The sequence below is a fragment of the Ahaetulla prasina genome, chromosome 3 (genome assembly GCF_028640845.1).
Source record: "Ahaetulla prasina isolate Xishuangbanna chromosome 3, ASM2864084v1, whole genome shotgun sequence".
Taxonomy (NCBI): Eukaryota; Metazoa; Chordata; class Lepidosauria; order Squamata; family Colubridae; genus Ahaetulla; species Ahaetulla prasina.
In genome coordinates this window covers 214,100,401-214,122,012 of record NC_080541.1, presented here as the reverse complement: position 1 = coordinate 214,122,012, position 21,612 = coordinate 214,100,401, and the positions used below count along the sequence as shown (strand labels likewise).

The window sequence follows — 21,612 nt, the reverse complement described above, 5'->3', positions numbered from 1 at the left end:
TGTGTGTGTGTGTGTGTGTGTGTGTGTGTGTGTGTGTGTGTGTGTTTTCATCGGTTTTCATGGGTATAGGTATGTAGGTCTTGGCATATTCGGGTCTTTTCCCATGTAAGGTTGAGAGTATCCTGGCGATGTTTCAACAAGGTCTCACTCATCATTTTCAGGCTGGTGTTTTTGGTTTCATGCTTGTGCGAGCAAAGCGTGGTCGGAGCTGCTGTCTCTCTATAAATACTGGTGGGGAGGTGAGGAGTGTTGCTGTAAGCGGGTTGGTTAGCTATGTGGTTGCATCTTGATTGGTAGATGGAGTGGGTGTTTGCAGATTGGTCGGCTGTTTTGTAGCATCCTGTGTGGGTGTGGTCTTTTGTGTTGTAACGACCTGGTTAATGGGCTGTGTGGAAACTTCCTGAGTTCTGGGAATGTGTCCTCCTGTAGTGGTAATGGGTTTCCTGGAAATGTCCTGAGTTCTGGAAATGTGACCTCCTGAGTCTTGTGCTGTAACATCCTGGGTAGTAGGTTGTGTTATGATGTCCTGAGCTTTGGTGCTGTGGCCTCTGGAGTTCTGTGATGTGATGTCTTGAGCAGATGGCTGTGATGCAGCATCCTGGGTTTTGTGATGCAGCATCCCGCTTACAGCAACATTCCCCACCTCCCCACCAGTATTTACAGAGAGACGGCAGCTCTGACCACGCTTTGCTCACACAAGCACGAAGCCGCAAGCACCAGCCTGAAGATGATGAGTAAGACCTTGTCGAAATGTCGCCAAGATTCTCTCAACTTTACACAGAAAAAGACCCGAATATGCCAAGACCTAGATAGATAGATAGATAGATAGATAGATAGATAGATAGATAGATAGATAGATAGATAGATAGACAGACAGAAAGAAAGAAAGAAAGAAAGAAAGAAAGAAAGAAAGAAAGAAAGAAAGAAAGAAAGAAAGAAATTGCCTGAAATTTAAGCTCAGTCACTTATGAAGATGCTGAGAACTAAACTGTAGACTTCTTTTGATTTTTTTTCCTCTCTCCTAAAGCCATGCCTCCATGACCTTTAAGGAACTCAACCACCAATTTGGAGAGCAATTTCTTCTGCATTTACAACTTGGGACATTTAGAAATTTCACTGATGCAATCTGTTAAACCGCAGGTCCAAATTAGCCAAGCACAATTACTGTGCTCGTATAACATGCTTTGCTCCAACAAAGAAACATCTCATTATGGGTACTGGAGCTTGGTTGGAAATTCAGAAGAGGTTTCTGCCATTCTTTGCTTCACCTCTCCTAGTCAGCCAGGTTTTTTTTGCCTCCCAAAGGAAAGCCGTCTCAACCAAAGTCAGTCAGTTTCACAAAAACACATCACAGAGATTTACAACTTTTTAACGGATAACAGAATAACAGAGTTGGAAGGGACCTTGGGAGTCTTCTAGTCCAGCTCCCTGCTCAAGCACAAGACCCAATACCATTTCAGACAAATGGTTGTCCAATTTCTTCTTAAAGCCTTCCAGTATTAGAGCCCCCACAACTTCTGGGAGTCATTCCACTGATTAATTGTTCTTACTGTCAGGAAATTTCTCCTTAGTTCTAAGTTGTTTCTCTCCTTGATCAGTTTCCACCCATTGCTTCTTGTTCTACCCTCAGGTGCTTTGAAGAATAGCTTGACTCCCTCTTCTTTGTGGCAACCCCTGAGATATTGGAACACTGCTATCATGTCACCCCTAGTCCTTCTTTTCATCAAACTAGCCATACCCAGTTCCTGCAACCGTTCTTCATATGTTTTAGTCTCCAGTCCCCTAATCATCTTTGTTGCTCTTCTCTGCACTCTTTCTAGAGTCTCCACATCTTTTTTACATCATGGAGGCCAAAAACTGGTTGCAATATTCCAAGTGTGGCTGTACCAAGGCATTAGTGAATGGTATTAACACTTCATGTGATCTTGATTCCATCCCTTTGTTAATGCAGTCTAGGACTGCTTTGGTTTTTGTGGCAGCTGCAACACACTGCTGGCTCATATTTAAGTGATTGTCCACTAGGACTCCAAGATCCCTCTCACAAACTACTATTGAGCCAGGTACCAGCTATACTATACCTATGCATTTGATTTTTCTTGTCTATTTATTTATTTATTTATTTATTTATTTATTATTTCAATTTCTATACCGCCCTTCTCCCAAAGGACTCAGGGCGGTTTACAGCCAACTAAGAACAACAAATACAAAAATTAAAAACAGATTTAAAAGATTAATTTAGATGGGCTGAATATACTAAAAACTATTAAAATCCCCATTAAAACTATTAGGCCAGTCCTGCACGAAGGAATAAAAGAGTTTTCAACTCACACCGGAAGGCCCGGAGGTCAGGGAGTTGGCGTATCCCTGGGGGTAGCTCGTTCCAGAGGGCTGGAGCTCCCACAGAGAAGGCCCTCCCCCTGGGGGTCACCAGTCGACATTGTCTGGCCGACAGCACCCTATGGAGACCCTCTCTGTGGGAACACACTGGTCGATGGGAGGCCACCGGTAGCAGGAGGCGGTCCCATAAGTAACCCGGTCCTAAGCCATGGAGCGCTTTAAAGGTGAGAACCAACACCTTGAATTGCACCCGGAAGGCAACCGGAAGCCAGTGCAGCCTGCGCAGGATAGATGTTATATGGGAGCTTCGAGCCGCTCCCTAAATGTGGAACATTATTTTTTGATGTCGCATCTTCATGTAGCATTTTCATGGTGAAGCATCCACTTTCTTTGCCTATAATATGATCTGGTCAAAATCTAGCCATAAGATTATTTTTTTGGTTATATTCCACCTTTATTATTTTTTTTATAAATAACTGAAGGCTTATATACCTAATACTCTTTCTTTCTCCTATTTCCCCCCCCCCCAACAACAACCCTATGAGGTGGATTAAACTGAGAGAGCGTGAGTTGTCCAAAGTCATCCAGCTGTGTTTCATACCTAAAGCAGGGCTAGAACTCATGGTCGCCTGGTTTCTAGCCTAGTGTCTTAACCACTACACCAAACTGGCTCTAAGGGATATTGGATGCCGTCTATATAACTGCAATTGGGTTTTGTTAACCTGAGTTTAGTGCTTAGCATGCTGCTTGAATCTAGTTAACAGGATCATTATGAGAAGCCATTTAGGAAGGCATAGTTCTAATACACTCTCTTGCTGGTGCCTTTCACAAACAAAATTATACAGGGCATTAGTAGTTATGTCACAGACATACCATAAGATAAAGAAAACAGCAAAAAATTAGCGTGATTTAAAGAAGACCTAAGGAATCTTTTACTGAAACACAGCAGAAGTTGTGAAAGTTCATCTACTTCACAATGAAGGGGTTTTGTTTTAAAAGAACTTCTGTAGAATATTAATTCAATACAAGAAAAAGGCTGCCATTGACCAAAGCGACTGCCAGATCCAAGAACCAAATGACCTGCCAGATGCTAAGAAATAAAGTTGTTAGAGCTAATTTGCCAAAAGCATTGTGGGGAAAGGTGATAAAGAACCATTTATCCTTAGAAAAATGATATCTTTGTGTTTTATTTTTTAGTTTTATTTTTTTATCATTGTGGCAGAATTCTTGTGTTAGCTACTAAAGAGAACCATTCCTTTATACAGGTAGTCGAATGACATTAAAAACAATTACACCTTAAGCCAAGTTTCCTTAAAGGATGAATTCCCTGCATTTGTGTGTGTGTGTGTGTGTGTTTGAATTATAATATATATAATTTTTATTAGACATTTTCTTTTGTTATGCATCACACTTCCATTTCTTTTGAATACACATATTATGCACCTCAATTATAGCCATTATTTTCATTGTATATACAATATGATCTTCACTCCTGATCATTCTATACAATTTAATCTGTAATCAAATGCAATCCAATAATAATAGTAGTAATAATAATATTGCTTATAATTAATCATTCTTAATTATAAACTTACTAACTTCTGCTTCTGTTTTCTAACCATCTGTAGGATGAACTTCCTGCATTCTTTTCTTTATGGGGCAAACTCACCATAAGGTGATTTTTCTTTTTGTTTTTAACCTCTTTGATAAATTATATGTCAAGGTTCCAGAAAACCCTTCCAAAGGCTTCCACATGCTGCCACTATACATTTACTGAACTTGTGATGCAACACTACAACTATCATTATAGCCAAGATGGAGTGACTGCTTAGAAAAATGTCAGACAAAGGTCATCTTGTGGTAATTTGCCTCGGTATAATTCCTCTGCAGTGCCTCAGGATAACACTGTCACCTCAAGATTAGGTTGCCACTATGCAGCTTGAATCAAGGATTAACTATCACTGAGCAGCTGCAGAAACCACTATTCCATCAAGAACAACATCCTGATTACTACACCTCCTTACCATTACTATGTGGTAGCTTGTTCTTTCCTTCAATCCATGGTGGGCATGGCTAATTGGCCTCCTGCACCATAGCGGGCTCCGGAGGCTTTTCCTCGAGCGTCCAGGAGGGTGAAAACTGCTTCCCAGGCTCCGGAGGCCCTCTGGAGGCTGGAAACAAGCCCGTTTACAGCCTTCCTGAACTTCCGGTGGGCCCGTTTTTCTCCCTCCCAAAGCCTCCACGCATGCCCTATACCTACCTGCATCCAAAATGGGCCGCATGGGGACTCCAGGGAGGAGAGGGGCAGGGTGGGTGGGGCCAGCCAGGAGCGGGATTTGGGGATTCTCCGAACTGCACAGAATCTTAGCTAGAGGTTCTCCTGAACCCCTGTGAACCCCTAGTAGTCCACCCCTGAGTGGTATCTTGGTACTCAACTGTTTTGAAACTCATCAAATTTGGTACTCAACGCATTTTGATGCAAAAACTTTGTCCCGGTACGCATCATTTGTTTGATACTCAACGCACAAGCTAGAACTTGTCAGTGTCGGCTGCTTTGTGACACACTACATTATTCCTTATGGAAAAATTTGTTCGATACTCATCGTTTTTGGTACTCATCGCACTTCCCAGAATTAATTAACAATGTGTACCAAGCTACCAATGTAATGTGCTGGTAGTCCTTGACTTATCACTATAATTAAACCTTGAATTATGCTTGTAAGTCACGCCAGTCATTGAACAGGTCCCCATGTGTCACTCACTTTTATGACATTTTTTGCAGCAGTCATTAAGCAAATCCATTGTCCTTAAGGGGCATTTTTTGCTGGAACGTGGAAGTAAATGCTAGTTTCCGGTACAAAAACATCATAAACTGTGGTCATGTGACTGTGGGACACTACAAATGGCTGTAAATGCGGGGTGGTTGCCAAATGCCCAAAATGCAATCACGCGATCATGGGGAGGAAATCTGTCAGAATTTCGAACCTGGGTCATAAGTAGCTCTGGGGAGGTCCATCTTAACTTTTAATGGTGGCTAAGCAACTAGTCCTAGTGGAGGACTATCCGTACTGTAACGGAATCAACTCATGTCCCTTCTCCAGGGCTTCAGGTCAGAGGTGGGTTTCAGCAGGTTCTGACCAGTTCTGGAGAACCAGTAGTGGAAATTTTGAGGAGTTCAGAGAACTGGTAGTAAAAATTCTGACTGGCCCCGCCCCCATCTATTCTCCGCCACCCAAGTCCCAGCTGACCAGGAGGAAATGGGGATTTTGCAGTAACCTTCTCCTAAATTGGGGAGGGAATGGAGATTTTACAATATCTTTCCCCTGCCATGCCCACCAAGCCACGCCACGCCCACCAAGCCACACCCACAGAACTGGTAGTAAAACTTTTTGAAACCCACCACAGCTTCAGGTCCACAATCAAAAGAAGAATTAACCCTTGCTCAAAGGGGATAATAATAATCTTGACCACTATTAACATTAACATTGAAGTTACCATGCCTTGATTTCATGCATTCGGGCCTTTGAGATATTCCTAATGAGACAAAGGCTGGGCCGTACCATTTTTTTCCTACCTGAAGGATCCCTTTGGTCCATATATAAAAGCCAATGGGCTGGCAATGAGAAGTGAAAACAGCAGGTTATCTTAAGAACTCTTTCCTCCAACAGACGAGAAGGAAGAGGCACTCATCACCTGTGGTTTCTGTCACTCAGACATTAGCTTGTAGCTAGAACGTTATAAAATAATAGCAGAAAGCAGCCAGGATGAATCTAATCCCCCAAAGAGCTAGTATTTATAGAAGAAACAAAAGTTAACTGGTCATCCCGATTTTGATTTGGGGAGAAGAAGACCACCTAAGCATTTGTAAGGTATGGAGCTTTTGTACACATGGGTGCTTCCAAAATGCTTACACTCCCTAGAACAGGGGTGTCCAAACTTGGCAACTTTAAGACTTGTTGACTTCAGGATTCCCAGAATCCCTCAGCCAGCTTTGCTGTCCACAAGTCTTAAAGTTGCCAAGTTTGGACACCCCTGCCCTAGAAGCACTTTTTCCTGTCTGTTCTCTTCGCTAAGACTCCCCAATAGGAGAAAGAGATTCTGTAAGGCCTCGTCTATAATTCCATCGTCCTCCCTTGACAGAGAATGCAGACTCTGTCACCAACCGAATGTACCAGAGCTGGTATTCAGCAGGTTCTGACCAGTTCTGGAGAACCGATAGCGGAAATTTTGAGTAGTTCGGAGAACCGGTAAATACCACCTCTGACTGGCCCCGCCCCAATCTGCCTCCGGATTCCCAGCTGATTGGGAGGAAATGGGGAATTTGCAGTAACCTTCCCCTGCCACGCCCACTAAGCCACACCCACCAAGCCACGCCCACAGAACCGGTAGTAAAAATATTTGAATCCCACCACTGGTATGTACCTCCTATTCCCACCTTGAAACCAGTTTGTTCGCTTTAACAATAATCATGTAATGAAATGATTATTCCAGAGGAGTAGGAGGCAACTCAGTCCAGATGTTATGGTGTCAGAGAAAGAGGGTGAAGACAGCCTCTACCTAATGCAGAATTTCTCAATTGTGACAACTTGAAGAGGTGTGGACTTCAACTCCCAGAATTTCCCAGCCAGCTGTGCTGGCTGGAGAATTCTGGGAATTGAAGTCCATATCTCTTCAAGTTGTCACAATTGAGAAACACTGACCTAATGGTTCACAAAGCATATTGTAGCTACAGATAGTAGAGTTTCACAGTCCGGCTAGATTTTGTCTATAGGTCTAATATAATAAAGAACTCAGTTTGGAAGAATTGTCATGTGTCATACTTGGTTTTGGGTCTGACAAATCACTTGGCATCATGTGTAATACTTAGTACTTTGGGCTATTTGGAGCTCTCTGAGCTTGGTTGTTTTCTGACCGAATCAGGCTAGCACTGATGGTGTATTCTAATTTGGTAATGAAACATCTACAAGAAAAGAATCAAGTTCAGAGAACACCAAGGACCCCAGAGTTCAATTCTGAGCTACAAATATTTTCTCCTGTGGGTGCTTGGTACTTCCCACCAGCAACTAGAGGGGACAAGGCCTGAATCAGACCTTCTTACGTGGAATGCATTAATTCCAACACTGACCTAATGCTCTTCTCCAAAGGGTTACCCATTAAATGTTGATGAGAAATAGGCTGCCAATATTGCAAAAAAACAAAACAAAACTATGACGCAAAGTCAGAATGATGTGAATGTCAAAGCTATCACCTAAACCAACTGGGTGACTCTGGGCCAACCATTCCATCTCACAGGGCTGTTGTATGGTTACCACTTTAAGTTATTTATAAAAACAATGAAGACCAAGAAGAGCTACAAAGACACATACGAGCGCTGCACAAAGCAGAAGAACTATTTGGCTTAAAAATAAACCTGAAAAAGAGCCAGGTTATGTTTAATAAATTCACCAAAGAAAGAAAGAAAAATTATAACTAGAGAAAAACCAGACATGGTAGACCACTACATATAGCTTGGCCAACGGATCTCACTGAAAGGTGATACAATAAAGGAAATTGAACGGTGTGTTGAGTGTGGTTGGAAGGCATTCGGCAAGCTAAGCATCATTTTCAAGAACAACCTCCACTCCTCTGCTCGCAATAAAATGCCTTATGCCACCAGACTCCAAATTTTGGGCTTAGACAATTTAGAACTACACAGACCTAAGCATAGTACATAAAATTATCTACCACAATCTCCTACCTGTCAATGACTACTTCAACTTCAACCGCAACAATACACGAGCAAATAATAGATACAAACTCAAGGTAAACCACTCCAAACTTGATTGCAGAAAATACAACTTCAGCAACAGAGTGGTCAATGCCTGGAATGCACTACCTGACTTTGTGATTTCTTCCCCAAACCCCCAAAACTTTAACCTTAGACTGTCCACTGTTGACCTCACCCCATTCCTAAGAGGTCTGTAAGGGGCGTGCATAAGAGCACCCACGTGCCTACCGTCCCTGTCGTAATATTCCTTTTTTACTTACTCTTTTCATGTATCCAAATTATGTTTATACCTCCCCAACCTCCTCATCGTCCAAGTCTGCCACCAGCTCCGATGGCAGCTGGCGGGCCACAACAGCCGGGAGTTTGACAGCCCTGAACTATAATGATCAATAAATCCCACTGTTGTTTTCACACATCTAGTACTTGTTTTTCCCCAAGTGCTGTTTGTTTCTAGTTTGCCATTTTAGGGTTATGGCTACGATTTCTAACAATTAAGGGTATATAGAATTCTTTATTATTTTTTATGTATCGATCAGTAAATTAAACATGTACTGGTCATGTATTGAACATATTTAACTCGTGTTTGGAAAAAGACCAAAAGAAGACTCTCTTCTCAGCATCTTCCCTAAAAAAAAACAAAACAGTCTTTCAACCTAAGGTTATATAATTCACACATCATGAGAATTTAAAGCAAACCTATACTGGTCATGTGAAATAAGAATTTAGTAACACCTAAACTTGAATATCTTATTGCAATCACTCAGAAGACTCCATCGTAAAACGTAAGTGCAAACTCAGCAGCAATAAAGTAGTTTTACAGAAGCCATTATTAAGAACTTCCTTAATAATTTCATCACATGTTATTCTTCCTAATTCATATACACAATGACAGTTGTTTTTCATAGTGTTTCATTGTACATTCTGCCGTCCAATATAGCTAGTTGGGTTTTCTTGTCTTACTTTACATGATTAAAACCTCCATATACCGTATGTACGCATAGCTGCAGAGAAATAGCATTCGATCAAATTGAATGGTACTGTATAATCTGACAGTAAACCATTTTTTCCTGCCCTAAAGCTATTTTAACCATTAACAAATCACCCTAAATTCCAGAGGGAGGAGGTAGAATCATTGTTTCCATTATGCATAACTGTATAAAATGTTATTTTACCACTGCCACTTTCTTATGTTGTCTCCCAAATTAAAGAAGCACAGATATTGTAACCGTTCCATCATTTTGCCAGACAGTTCCATGCTTCCTTCCTCTCTCCCAACTCTAGAGCTGGACATAAGCAGAAGTATTCTGTTAGGGTCCCACGCTTCAAAAATGCATCAAAAACGATGACAGGTCTCAAATATGTAACCAGTCCATAATGAGTTGATGTTGACAAAATAGCATTAGAGGTTACTGTGGGCATCCTTCCAAATAAAACAAATCCAGCCTTCACCATGCTAGCATTTGATTGATTGCGTTTATTACCTTCTATGGGACTTCTATTGAAATTATATTAGAATAAATGGGAATACAAGCATTGTTTTAAGCTTCTAAACACTGTCAAATCGCTACAGAATAAAGCCTGAATCTTGACGGGAAACTGTACTCTTAGTCTGTAATACAAGGAGGGCATTGCATCGGTTATGGAAAAAATGACATGATAGATATTGATGGACGGATGAACATTTATTGCTACTGCATACTAAACTATTTGATTTTATGTATGTTTTATTACCTACAAGTTCTGAAGTAGGCGCATATAATTTTTTTTTCATTCCATGTAATTTATGGTAACCTTCCTGAGGCTGGCACATTAGCAGATATGCAGGACATCGGTTCCCATAATTCCCTGTTGTTTGTTGGCAGCTTTGAGAAAGTGAAGCACTTTGGAAAACATATTGGAGAAGCTATACTATGAAATAATTTATTGCTTTATGTGCTCCGCTAAGGACTTCTAATTCATTCCTTTTAAAAAGGATAAAGAGCTCAAGCTATTGTAAATGTTTTGTGCAAAATATAGCCTTTCTTGGAGAAAATGAAAATGCTTTTTCACCTTTCACATCTTCAGTCATAAAACATCCACACTATTAACTCAAAGGTGCTTTTTCTAAAGGCATCTGGGTTTGTTTGTTTTTTCCTTGAGGAAGAAGAAAATGTTTTGCTTCTCATCCAAGAAGCTTCATCAGTTGCAGGGGTGAAATACTACCGGTTCGGACTGGTTCAGGTGAACCGGTAGCGATGGCGGCGGGTGTTTCGGAGAACCGGTAGCAGCCGCAGTACGAGGTTCCGCCCACCCGCCCGCTCGTCGTTGCTTTTAACCGCTCGTCCTGGTTTTAACCAGGAAGTAACCTGTTTTTTTACCATCTGTGCATGTGCAGAAGGGTTTGCGCATGTGCAGAGGGTCCGCACACACATGTGGTGTGCACGCACTTCCGAACTGGTAGGGAAGGCAAGTAGATTTCACCCCTGATCAATTGCGATGGTTCCAGGGGGATGGAAGGGTAGATGCTGAAGTTGACACTGGATGGTGGAGTACCTCTCCTTTCATCCCCCACCATCAGAACTGATGAAGCCTCTTGGATGAGAAGCAAAACGTTTTCTTATTCTTCTTATTCTTATTCTTCTTCCTCAAAAAAAAACCACAGTCCAGTTGCTTAGAAAAAGCATATTTAAGACAACCATGACCTGGATGACTGAGAATCTCCACAGATAACCCATACTATTAAGTTTCTGGCTCAAGGAGAAAAGACAACCCCTTTAAGTCAAGCCGCCTCAGAGGCTTGCATTTGTTTTTGATGGGGTGGGCTGATTCCAAGGTGATCCTTGTTTTTATTTTTTAACTCTAGACAGACAACATGTTTTCTGAAGTAGCAGCGCAATTCCCTGAAAGTGTCACTACATCACGATACTCAGTTTGCAAACATGGCAGCTTTGTTTTCCATAACCTGGAAACTGGCAAAAAACTAAATGAAACTGAAGTTTGGCGACTGCATTTCTTCTACCTTAAGCTTGCAAAGGTCCCACTTATTCACAACCTATTGCTCTTTACAGCCAAAAAATAAAATAAAAACCCTTAATATATTTGATTACTAGCATTCTTTGTTTCCATGACTCAGTATCCCAGCATAGCTACAAAGATTCATAAGCTGCTTTCATTAGTTTCTCTTTAAAAAAAACAAAACCATAGCAACAAGGATCATAAATTATTTGATTGTAGAAAATGGATCTTAAAAGCTGTCAGTATTCATTATTAACACATTTGCATCTTCTGGCATGCAAGGCTATCAAAAGGACACAATAAAGGACCAAAATATAATAAGCAAAAACCTCCAACATGAAGACTGTCAGGAATAAAAAAGAGAAGTAGTGTTTCACTGGTTCAAATCAGACATAAAACAGGTTTTTGGGCTCATATTTCAATATTGCAAAGGAGGAACAGATTGAGTTGAAATGCCGAGCAAAGGGAAAATATGCATAAAGAAATTCAGGGTAGGCCATTTAAAACATAAAACAAAGAAGAAGTTATTTATAAAGTACTTTTCTTTTATTTCCCCCCCTCTATATGAAGCTAATATTCTAGAAACCCCTATAAATAAATAATAAATGAATCTTGCCATCAATCTAAACAGTCAGAATTTGATATTAACCATCTATATCAGAGAGAAAGAACCATCAGACTCCCAAAAATTAAAATGGAAAGTACGTGGTAGGAGCAAGGATTGCAACACAAAATGTAATCCGGCTGTGATATTTGTGGTTCAGAGCATTTTATGCTTGCTTATGGAGGGGGAGGGGAGAATCTTATACATGCAGGTTGCTTGCCCAGCCTTTGCCTCTATTAACCTTTAACCAAGTTCCTGACTCCAAAACAGCTTGGTTCCCAGCCGTTCCTTCTAGCAAGTTGCCCCTCAATGTCTCCTGCCATGCAAGCCAATTTTCCAGCCAAATAAATAATAAACTGCATAAATGCCAAGAAATGAGTACTATTACTCAAACCGGCTGGGCTAGCAAAGACCCATCATGATTGCCCTTTCCATTCAGGCATACCGCTGTGGTTGCTTCTTTGCTAAAGTGGGTGAGTCATTCTTGGGGCATTTTATCCTGTCTATATTATTGTTGTAATAAATAAGTCAAGGCAGCCAACGTACCTAATACTCCTTCTTCCTATTTTCCCCTGTGAGATGGGGCTGAGAAAGTGACCGGCCCAAAATCACCCAACTGGCTTTCATGCCTAAGGTGGAATTAGAACTCACGTCTCCCAGTTACTAGCTTGGTGTGTCAACCACTGGACTAAACGGGCTCTTTTTTCAAAGGCAGCAGGTTTATCTTTCCAAAAGAGGAGAAAAGCTGGCACTGGGTGAAATAATTATTCTCGCTGGCTTGCAAATAGAAAGCATTGTTTGGGTACATAAGGTCCATTCTCTGGTACAGTTGTCTACTCAAGATTATACTTTCTTGCTATGTGGGGTGGTTCCCCCCACACACACACCAGAGTGGATGATAGAGTGGAAATTGTAGCTTAATTATGATTCTGCTTCCTTTGTCTCCATGGAAACCTCATGCCAATAGCTTATCCCCTTCTGTTTTATTTGACCTCTTCTCTCTCCTTTTCTGCTGCACCGTAAATCAAGAATGCCCTGCCTTAAATTGAGGCATTCATTATTTGCCTAGGTAAGTAGCAATATGTGATATCCAGCCAGGAGATTTAAGGCAGCCAGCCATGTCTGCCTATCTGCCCAGCTGCGGCCCCTTTTTCCTTAGTATTCAGGAATCCTATTCAGGCGCTCCTATTTTTAAAGGCGGTGATTAAGCTGTGGCTCTGAAGGCCACAGCAGGCTGGGGGAGCCGAGCCCCCTTTTTCCTAAGGAAGCAGCTCTTATCCTTTTGCCCTGAGCATCCTTGTGGAAGGTTGGTACGAGTGAGAAATGGGGCTGATTAAGCTGAACAAATACGGCTGGCATTTTCTAAAACCAGCTAGATCGGCAGAGATCTTGCCACCTAAAATCGCCTCTTGTGAATTGGCAGCGGAGGGGGGGGAAAGGAAGGAAGGAAGGAGGGAAGGAAGAAGGAAGGAAGGAAGGAAGGAAGGAGGGAGGGAGGGAGGGAGGGAGGAAGGGAGGGAGGAAAAGAAGGAGGGAGGGAGGGAGGGAGGGAGGGAGGAAGGAAGGAAGGAAGGAAGGAAGAGAAGGAGGGAAGAGGGAGTAAGGAAGGAAAGGAGGGAGGGAGGGAGGAAGGAAGGAAGGAGAGAAGAGGATGGAAGGGAGGGAGGGAAAGGGAGAAGAGGTGGAGGAAAAGGAAGGGAGGGAGGGAGGAAAGGAGGGAGGGAGGGAAAGGGAGAAGAGGTGGGAGGAAAGGAAGGAAGGAAGGAAGGAAGGAGGGAGGGAGGGAGGAGGGAGGAAGGAAGGAAGGAGGGAAGGAAGGAGGAAGGAAGGAAGGAAGGAAGGAAGGAAGGAAGGAAGGAAGGAAGGAAGGAAGGAAGGAGGAGGGAGGAGGAGGAAAGAAGGAGGGAGGAGGGAGGAGGAAGGAAGGAAGGAAGGAAGGAAGGAGGGAGGAGGGAGGGAGGAAAGAAGGAGGGAGGGAGGGAGGGAGGAAGGAAGGAAGGAAGGAAGGAAGGAAGGAAGGAAGGAAGGAGGGGGGAGGGAGGGAGAGAAGGAAGGAAGGAGAAGAGGATGGAAGGAGGAGGAAAGGGAGAAGAGGTGGAGGAAAGGAAGGAGGAGGAGGAAAGGAGGGAGGAAAGGGAGAAGGGGGGGGAGGAAGGGAAGGAAGGAAGGAAGGAAGGAGGGAGGGAGGGAGGGAAAGAAGGAAGGAGGGAAGGAAGGAGGGAGGGAAGGAAGGAAGGAAGGAAGGAAGGAGGAGAGGAGGAGGAGGAAGGAAGGAAGGAAGGAAGGAAGGAGAGGATGGAAGGAGGAGGAAAGGGAGAAGAGGTGGGAGGAAAGGGAGGGAGGGAGGGAGGGAGGAAGGAAGGAAGGAAGGAGGGAGGGAGGGAGGGAGGGAAAGAAGGAAGGAGGGAAGGAAGGAGGGAGGGAAGGAAGGAAGGAGAGAAGAGGATGGAAGGGAGGGAGGGAAAGGCAGGGAGGGAGGGAAAGGGAGAAGAGGTGGGAGGAAAGGAAGGAAGGAAGGAAGGAAGGAAACCCCTGTTCTTGATTCAGTTCAGCAAGAGGCGGAAATCTGGCCAGCTGTCAAAACTCCCTTGGGCTTCCTTGGACAAAAGTCCCTGCCTCCCTGCTTCCCAAGCAAAACCCGCACCAGAGGCTTTCCCCTCGGACAAGCCAGACAAAAGAGGAGGATGGGTTTGGCCCAGTGTGGGATGACCGAAATCCCCAGGCGGTTCTGGAGGGGTTTTTTTCCCTCTTTCCTCGCCTCGTCCTCCCCACGGCTTCCGGCGACCTTTCCGCCTTCCGAAGCCCTAACCGGAGCCTCCTTCCTTCCTTCCTTCCTTCCTTCCTTCCTTCCTTCCAGGCCACCTTATTTATAGTTCAGGCACTGCATCGCTTTCTCAGCCCCGGAGCTGCTGCTGAAGCTGCTGAAGCTGCTGCGGGTAGCAAGCCAAGGGGATCCCAAATGTTCTTCCGACCGGTTCCCGCTGCCGGGATCGGCGGGGCAGCAGATAGGCCCGGTCCCAACACGCCGCCGCCCCCGCGTTTCCATCTCCCGGAGCCCCCGCGACCCTTAGTCCCCCCGCCCGCCCGCGGCCCCTTGCCCCGCCAAGTGTCCCCCGGCTTTACCTGGGCGCGCTTGGCCTCCAGTGCCTGCGGAGTCAGCGAGGATGCTGGGGTCGCTCTGGGACCGGCCTCTGGGGAACAAGCAGCCGGTCCCTTCTTCCGAGGCAGCCATGGGAGGTGGGGGGGGGAGCGGGGAGGGGGGGTTGGAGGAAGGGGGCGGGAGGCAAGCAGACTTCAGAGGCCGGGGGGAGGGGGCGCCTGCATGAAATCCAAGGTCACCAGGCGGGAGGGGGGCCTGCGGTGCAGAGGGGCCCCGTTTTCAGCCCGGGAGCCCCAACCGCCGGAGCATCCTGGCTTCGCAGCCCCTCCTGCCGGCGCCCTGCCCGGCCCTCGGCTGGCACCATCCAGTAAAGCGGGAGGGGGGGGCTACAGCCCCGGGACCCGCCCGGCTCTTTATTGCTGCTCAAGGAGCTGGAGAAGTTTCTTCCCGGGCATCTCTCCGTTCAAGGGAAGGCAGGTCCTCGGTGGGATGCAGGTGAGGGGAAAAGCAGGTGGAGGGTGAGGAGGGGGGGCTGGAGGAAGAAAGAGGCTGGGCAGAGCACCGCCGCCACCCCCTAGGCGCGGATCCCCCTTCTGCCCCCCATGGCTCCCGCGCAGCCGAGGGGAACCACAGCCAGGCTGGAAGAAGAAGAGAGGGGGGGCGTGTGGAGGTGAGTGGGGAGGGGGGGGGAATGAAGCAGCCGAATAGGAATCGGGGAAGCTCTGCCGCGAATCGCCTTAGCCTTTCGCTCTTCTTAGCGCATCTCTTGGGAAGCGGTGGGATTCTCCCATCATGCCCTGCGAGAGTAGGTGTGACATCACGGGGAGGGGGGAGAGAGGAGGAGGAGGACCCGGAGCTTACCTGCACTGCACAAAGAGGAGGAGAGGAGGAGGAGGAGGAGGGAGGGGGGAGGGAGGGAGGCAACCAGAGCGCGAGTGTGTCTGTGTGCGCGCGTCTCTCTCTCTCTCTCTCTCTCTGTGTGTGTGTGTGTGTGTGTGTGAAGGAAGTCCTTACCCCTCTTCATTTCCCCGGCAAAGGAGGGAGGGGCCGGAGAGTGATGGCGCTCCCGGAGGCCAGACCCGGAGAGAGCGGCGAACCCTTTAGAGGACTCCGCGGAGGCATTCCTGGACTCGGGGAAACCGTTCACACAACACACACATATGTACACACACACCACCACCTCCCGGTCGACTCAGGTCCCGTGAAGATCAAGCGTTGGCGCAACTTGCTCAAAATTCTACTAGGGCTAAGGTGAAGCCTGGTTGAGGTTGTGGTTAAGGTGAGGTACCGGGGGTTAGTTTTACGGGCTCGAGGCGAACCCAGAAAAGGGGCTCAGCCCCCAGATTCCGCCTGTTGTGTGAAATGTAGCCATTCCTGGAAACAGAGGAAAGGGAGGAAAGTTTTAAGGACGGTGAAAACAAGGAGATCTCAGATCACCTAAACAGCCCTTTTTTTTTTCTTTCATCTCAAGAAAAGACTGAGTACATAGCAGTGGTAAAATCCTAATTATTTACTACCGGTTCTGTGGCGTGGCTTGCTGGGCGTGATGTGGCTTGGTGGGTGTGGAAGGGGAAGGATGCTGCAAAATCTCCATTCCCACCCCACTCTGGGACCAGCCAGAGGTGGTATTTGCCAGTTCTGCGAACTGCTCAAAATTTCTGCTACCTGATGATTGCATGGGCAAAGAATATAGGGCACAACATAGATTTAGATAATTGGGAATTAATCTGGAATAAAAATTTAAAATTAACCAAATCTACTGCTTACAAAGAAAATCAATGTAAAATGCTTTACCACTGGCACCTAGCGCCAGATAGGTTGACCAAAATGTACCCGAATCTAAGTCCAAAGGGCTGGAAATTAATCAGCATCAAGGTACCTTCTTTCGTGCCTGATGGACGTGCCCCGAAGCAAAAAAGTTCTGGATTAAGATACAGGGATGGTTACAGGATATAACAAAATGCCAAATTGAACTGAATCCAGAAACATTTCTTTTGGGAATATTTAAGACAAAATTTGATTAAAAAACAACAACAAGATACTTGATTTTGCACATTCGAACTGCACATTCGAACTGCAGCAAGGATTGCATTCGCGCAATATTGGTAACTTAGCAATATACCACCAGAGAGTCTGATTATCCAAAAAGTATATGATTGCGCAGAAATGGACAGGCTTACCATAGAACTACAAGAAAAAGAAGATTCAGAATATATGCGGTCTGGGAAACTTGGTACACATGGACAATCAATAGAAATAGAAAATTAAGCTATTAATGATTAGATGTGTATAATGTATATAGAAATTATATGGAAGGTAGATTCGAAATATACAACAATGCCACGGCTCTGTTGAATATGTACAATTGTTATGAAAAAAAATTGTAATAAAAATAAATTAAAAATATTTCTGCTACCGGTTCTCCAGAACCTGTCAGAACCTGCTGGGTTTCACCCCTGGGGACATAGTATGTCTTTGAAAGGGCTTTGCTCTGCCCTCTCTCACACCTAAATGCTTCGTGCCATTCCACCCACTGTACATTCCTCCTTGAGTTTCTGCCTCTTCTTGAACACCCAGATAAAAAGCTGAGCGGCATATATTACTATTAGCTAAAAGATGGACACCTTGATTTCAAACTCTTTGACTGAATCAATCTTCCCCTAATCTGGCAATCTCAAAATGCATCAGATTACAGTTTCTATCCTTCCTGGGCGTTGATAAGCAATGAGAGCAGTCATGGCTGAAGGCACCTGGAATTACCAAATCAGTGAAGACCACCAAACTACAGCTTTGTCTCTTCTTTCCATCTGCACCAGGATAAGAAGAAAGAGCTGCATTGATTGGAGGTAGCATCTTCTTGAAAGATTGTTTACTATGCGTTGATTCATGATAGAATGACATAGTACAAATAACAAACGAAAGAATGATACCTTTTATGGATTTTTTAAAACAGGGGTCTCCAATCTTGGCAACTTTAAGCCTGGCGGACTTCAACTCCCAGGAGTTGAAGTCCTCCAGGCTTAAAGTAGCCAAGGTTGGAGACCCCTGTTTTTAAAAATGTGAGTTTGTTTATTTGTTTATGTGGCCACCCAACTCACAAATTCCTGGGTGGCTTACAACATTAAAATCCACAACATAAAAAACTCAACTCACACACACATACACAACCTCCCTGCAGCCACCACACAGTCAATTACAGCCTTCAACATTAAATCTAGGTGGAGGGGAGGAGAAATATAGGGGAAATGTAGTGCTTTGGGGAATATAATAAGTCAAATGGCTCCTTCTTCGCTTCTTGTGTGCTACTGTCTCCTTTTGATTTTGTGTGAAATGAAAATTGCCACTGCCTTTTCATTTTTGCTCGTTGCCTGGTCAAGCCCGATTCTGCTTCAAAAGGATGGAAGCCAAAGAAGGGACCTGTGTCCAGTGCTTCTGACTTGACCATAAAACATGAAAAAGCTCATAGTTGAACTTTAAGAAAGCTGGCTTGAGATGAAGTTGCAGGAACCGGGCATGTCTAGTCAAATGGAAAGAAGGTCTAGGGATGTCATGATAGCATCTTCCAATATTTACAGAGACGATAGGGTCAATGTATTCGCCAAAGCACCTGAGGGCAGGATAAGCAGTAATGGAGGGAGAGAAGCAACCTAGAACTAAAGATGAATTTCCTGACAGTGAGAACAATTACCGTAACCAGTGGAACAGCTTGCTTTCAGAAGTTGTGGATGGTCCCCTTCGGAAGGGGTAGTGATTAGAAAAAATTTAGACTGTGCAGAAATGAACAGATTAACTTTGATAATTAAAGAAAGAGAAGATACAGAATATTTTAAGATATGGGGACAATTTTATCATTGGTTAGAACAGGGGTCTCCAACCTTGGTCCCTTTAAGATTTGTGGACTTCAGCTCCCAGAGTCCCTCAGCCAGCAAAGCTGGCTGAGGAACTCTGGGAGTTGAAGTCCACAAGTCTTAAAGGGACCAAGGTTGAAGACCCCTGGGTTAGAAAATAGTTATAGATAAATAATGTAATAATTAAATAAGAATAGATTAGAATTTTATTGGCCAAGTGTGATTGGACACACAAGGAATTTGTCTTGGTGCATATGCTCTCAGTGTACATAAAAGAAAAGATACGTTCATCAAGGTATAACATTTACAACACAATTGATGATCAATATATCAATATAAATCATAAGGATTGCCAGCAACAAGTTATAGTCATACAGTCATAAGTGGAAAGAGATTGGTGATGGGAACTATGAAACAATTATTAGTAGTGCAGATTCAGTAAATAGTCTGACAGTGTTGAGGGAATTATTTGTTTAGCAGAGTGATGGCCTTCGGGAAAAAACTGTTCTTGTGTCTAGTTGTTCTGGTGTGCAGTGCTCTATAGCGTCGTTTTGAGGGTAGGAGTTGAAACAGTTTATGTCCAGGATGCGAGGGGTCTGCAAATATTTTCACGGCCCTCTTCTTGATTCGTGCAGTATACAGGTCCTCAATGGAAGGCAAGTTGGTAGCAATTATTTTTTCTGCAGTTCTAATGAGAATGATAGAATAAAAATATTGTATTATGGGAGTGATGTTGTAAAAAAGGAAGATAGGAGGAGTAACAAGGAGAAGAAGTCACTGAAGAAACACTGAGATGACACACAGAATGACTGACATATTATGTGTTTGTTTGTGTATAAAATAAGAAAAAACTTTTTATGGATGCTCCAATGCTAGAGGTTTATAAAAAGAGAATGAACAGCCATTGATTTGGAATGGTATATGGCCTCTTGCTTGAGCAGGAGGCTGAACTAGTATAACTCCAAGATCCCTTCCAACTTTTTTATACTGTTACTATTATTACTTATTTACCATATGTACTGACCAGTTCAATCATTTGATAGGGAAGTGACTATGCAAAGAAGTGAAATGGCAAGACAACGAATGCCCCCAAACTCCCAATATCATCTAGCGCAAAATGTGCAGAGGAAGACATACTGTATACAAGAGTCTAATCAAGTGGAGTTTTAAAAAATAAGGAAGTTTTAATAATCTGGAATGTGAGTAGGAGGAAAAACCATTCAACTTTTTCAAGGAAGTAGGTTCCAGTATGGGAGCCAACATAGAGACAGCGTACTGCCAGAACTTCATGAGGATGGGTTCTTGTGAAGCCCTCTTGAGATGACCAGACCTGAATTAACAAAATGTATTATTTATACATAATACATTTATGTATTATGAGCATGAGGGCTCAGTGGTTAAGGACACTGAGCTTGTCAACTGGAGAGCTGATGGCCCAGATTCCAGACCGAAGCTGCGCGCAATGGGGCGAGCTCCAGTTCCTTGTCACGGCTCCTGCCCACCTAGCAGTTCGAAAGCATGCAAATGCAAATAGATGAATAGGTACCACTTCGGTGGGAAGGTAACAGCATTCCATGGGTCTTTGGCATATAGTCATGCTGGCTACATGACCACAAAAATTGTCTTCGGACAATACTGGTTCCCTTGGCCAAAAAACAGAGATGAGCATCGTGCCCTACAGTTGAACATGACTGACAGGAAAATCTTTACCTTTATTATTTATTGAGGAAATTAGTAATAGCACTAGTTCTGAGGCTTGCTTCATAAACTCATACAGTTCATGCAAAATTAATTTCCTCCCCCAGTCCAATCGGTTTAGTTAAAGGAATATCTGGGAGCAGTCATAAGTAGGAGCAAGATTCAAACATGGAATATGTCAAAAATCTGCAAGATGACAAGTATGGTGATGCAATTAAAGCAAAGGTGCTTTTTCAAGAGGTAACTGGACTGCCTTTGTTTTTCCTTGAAGACTTTTCGCCTCTCATCCCAGAAGCTTCTTTAGTTCTGATTGTTCTTCAGTAGTTGTTTTAGGAGAAGCTTCTGCGATGAGAAGCGAAATGTCTTCAAGGAAAAACAAAGAAAGTCCAGTTGCTTTTTGAAAAAGCACCTTTGGGACAAGCCGTGATAGCTCAGGCTGTAAGAAGCCTGTTATTAGAACACAGCAGCCTGCAATTACTGCAGGTTCAAGCCCGGCCCAAGGTTGACTCAGCCTTCCATCCTTTATAAGGTAGGTAAAATGAGGACCCAGATTGTTGGGGGGGGCAATAAGTTGACTTTGTAAATATACAAATAGAATGAGACTATTGCCTTATACACTGTAAGCCGCCCTGAGTCTTCGGAGAAGGGCGGGATATAAATGTAAATTTAAAAAAACAAACCATGACCTGGATGACTCCATAGACCCATGATGGTGAACCTATGGCACGTGTGCCGCAGGTGGCATGCAGAGCCCTCTGTGTAGAAACGCCAGCCGTTGCCCCAGCCCAGCTGCACCGCGCATCCACGCACACCTCCCACCGGCCAGCTGGTCTTTGGGTCTCTGCCACGCATGCAGGAGGTGTGGGGCACATGCGGGGGATGGGAGCATGCATGCACTAGAGACAGGGCACATGTGGGGGGCGCATGCAAGGGGGGTGCTTGCATTGCATTTTGAGGGTTCGCATGCATGCCCCCTGGACCCCCTTTTCAGCCTAGAAGCCAAAATGGGTCATGTGGGGAGGCGTATGCACATGGGGGCTGGGTCGCATGCGCGGGGGAACATCGTGCATGCATAGGGCAGGGTGCATGCGCGGGGCGCTTACATTGCATTTTGGGGGTTTGGGCACGTGGGTGTGCATTCGCGCTTTGGGCACTCAGCACCAAAAAGGTTAACCATCACTGTCATAGGCAATGAAAGCCCCTCTCCTTTGGTATGTGAATTTGGAGCAGAGCATTGATCATGACACCATGACCACAACCATGT

General features: G+C 44.4%; 1 protein-coding gene across 3 annotated transcripts in view; it reads right to left on the bottom strand.

Moving 5' to 3' along the window:
* PHACTR3 (phosphatase and actin regulator 3) overlaps positions 1–14,942 on the bottom strand; it is a 341,542-nt gene extending 326,600 nt beyond the window's left edge. For all 3 annotated transcript variants that reach the window (XM_058174777.1, XM_058174780.1, XM_058174779.1), the window contains exon 1: positions 14,826–14,942. In XM_058174777.1, coding sequence (XP_058030760.1) covers positions 14,826–14,934 — 109 coding nt within the window. In that variant the 5' untranslated portion in view covers positions 14,935–14,942. The remainder of the gene's footprint in view (positions 1–14,825) is intronic.
* Positions 14,943–21,612: the final 6,670 nt, after the last annotated feature.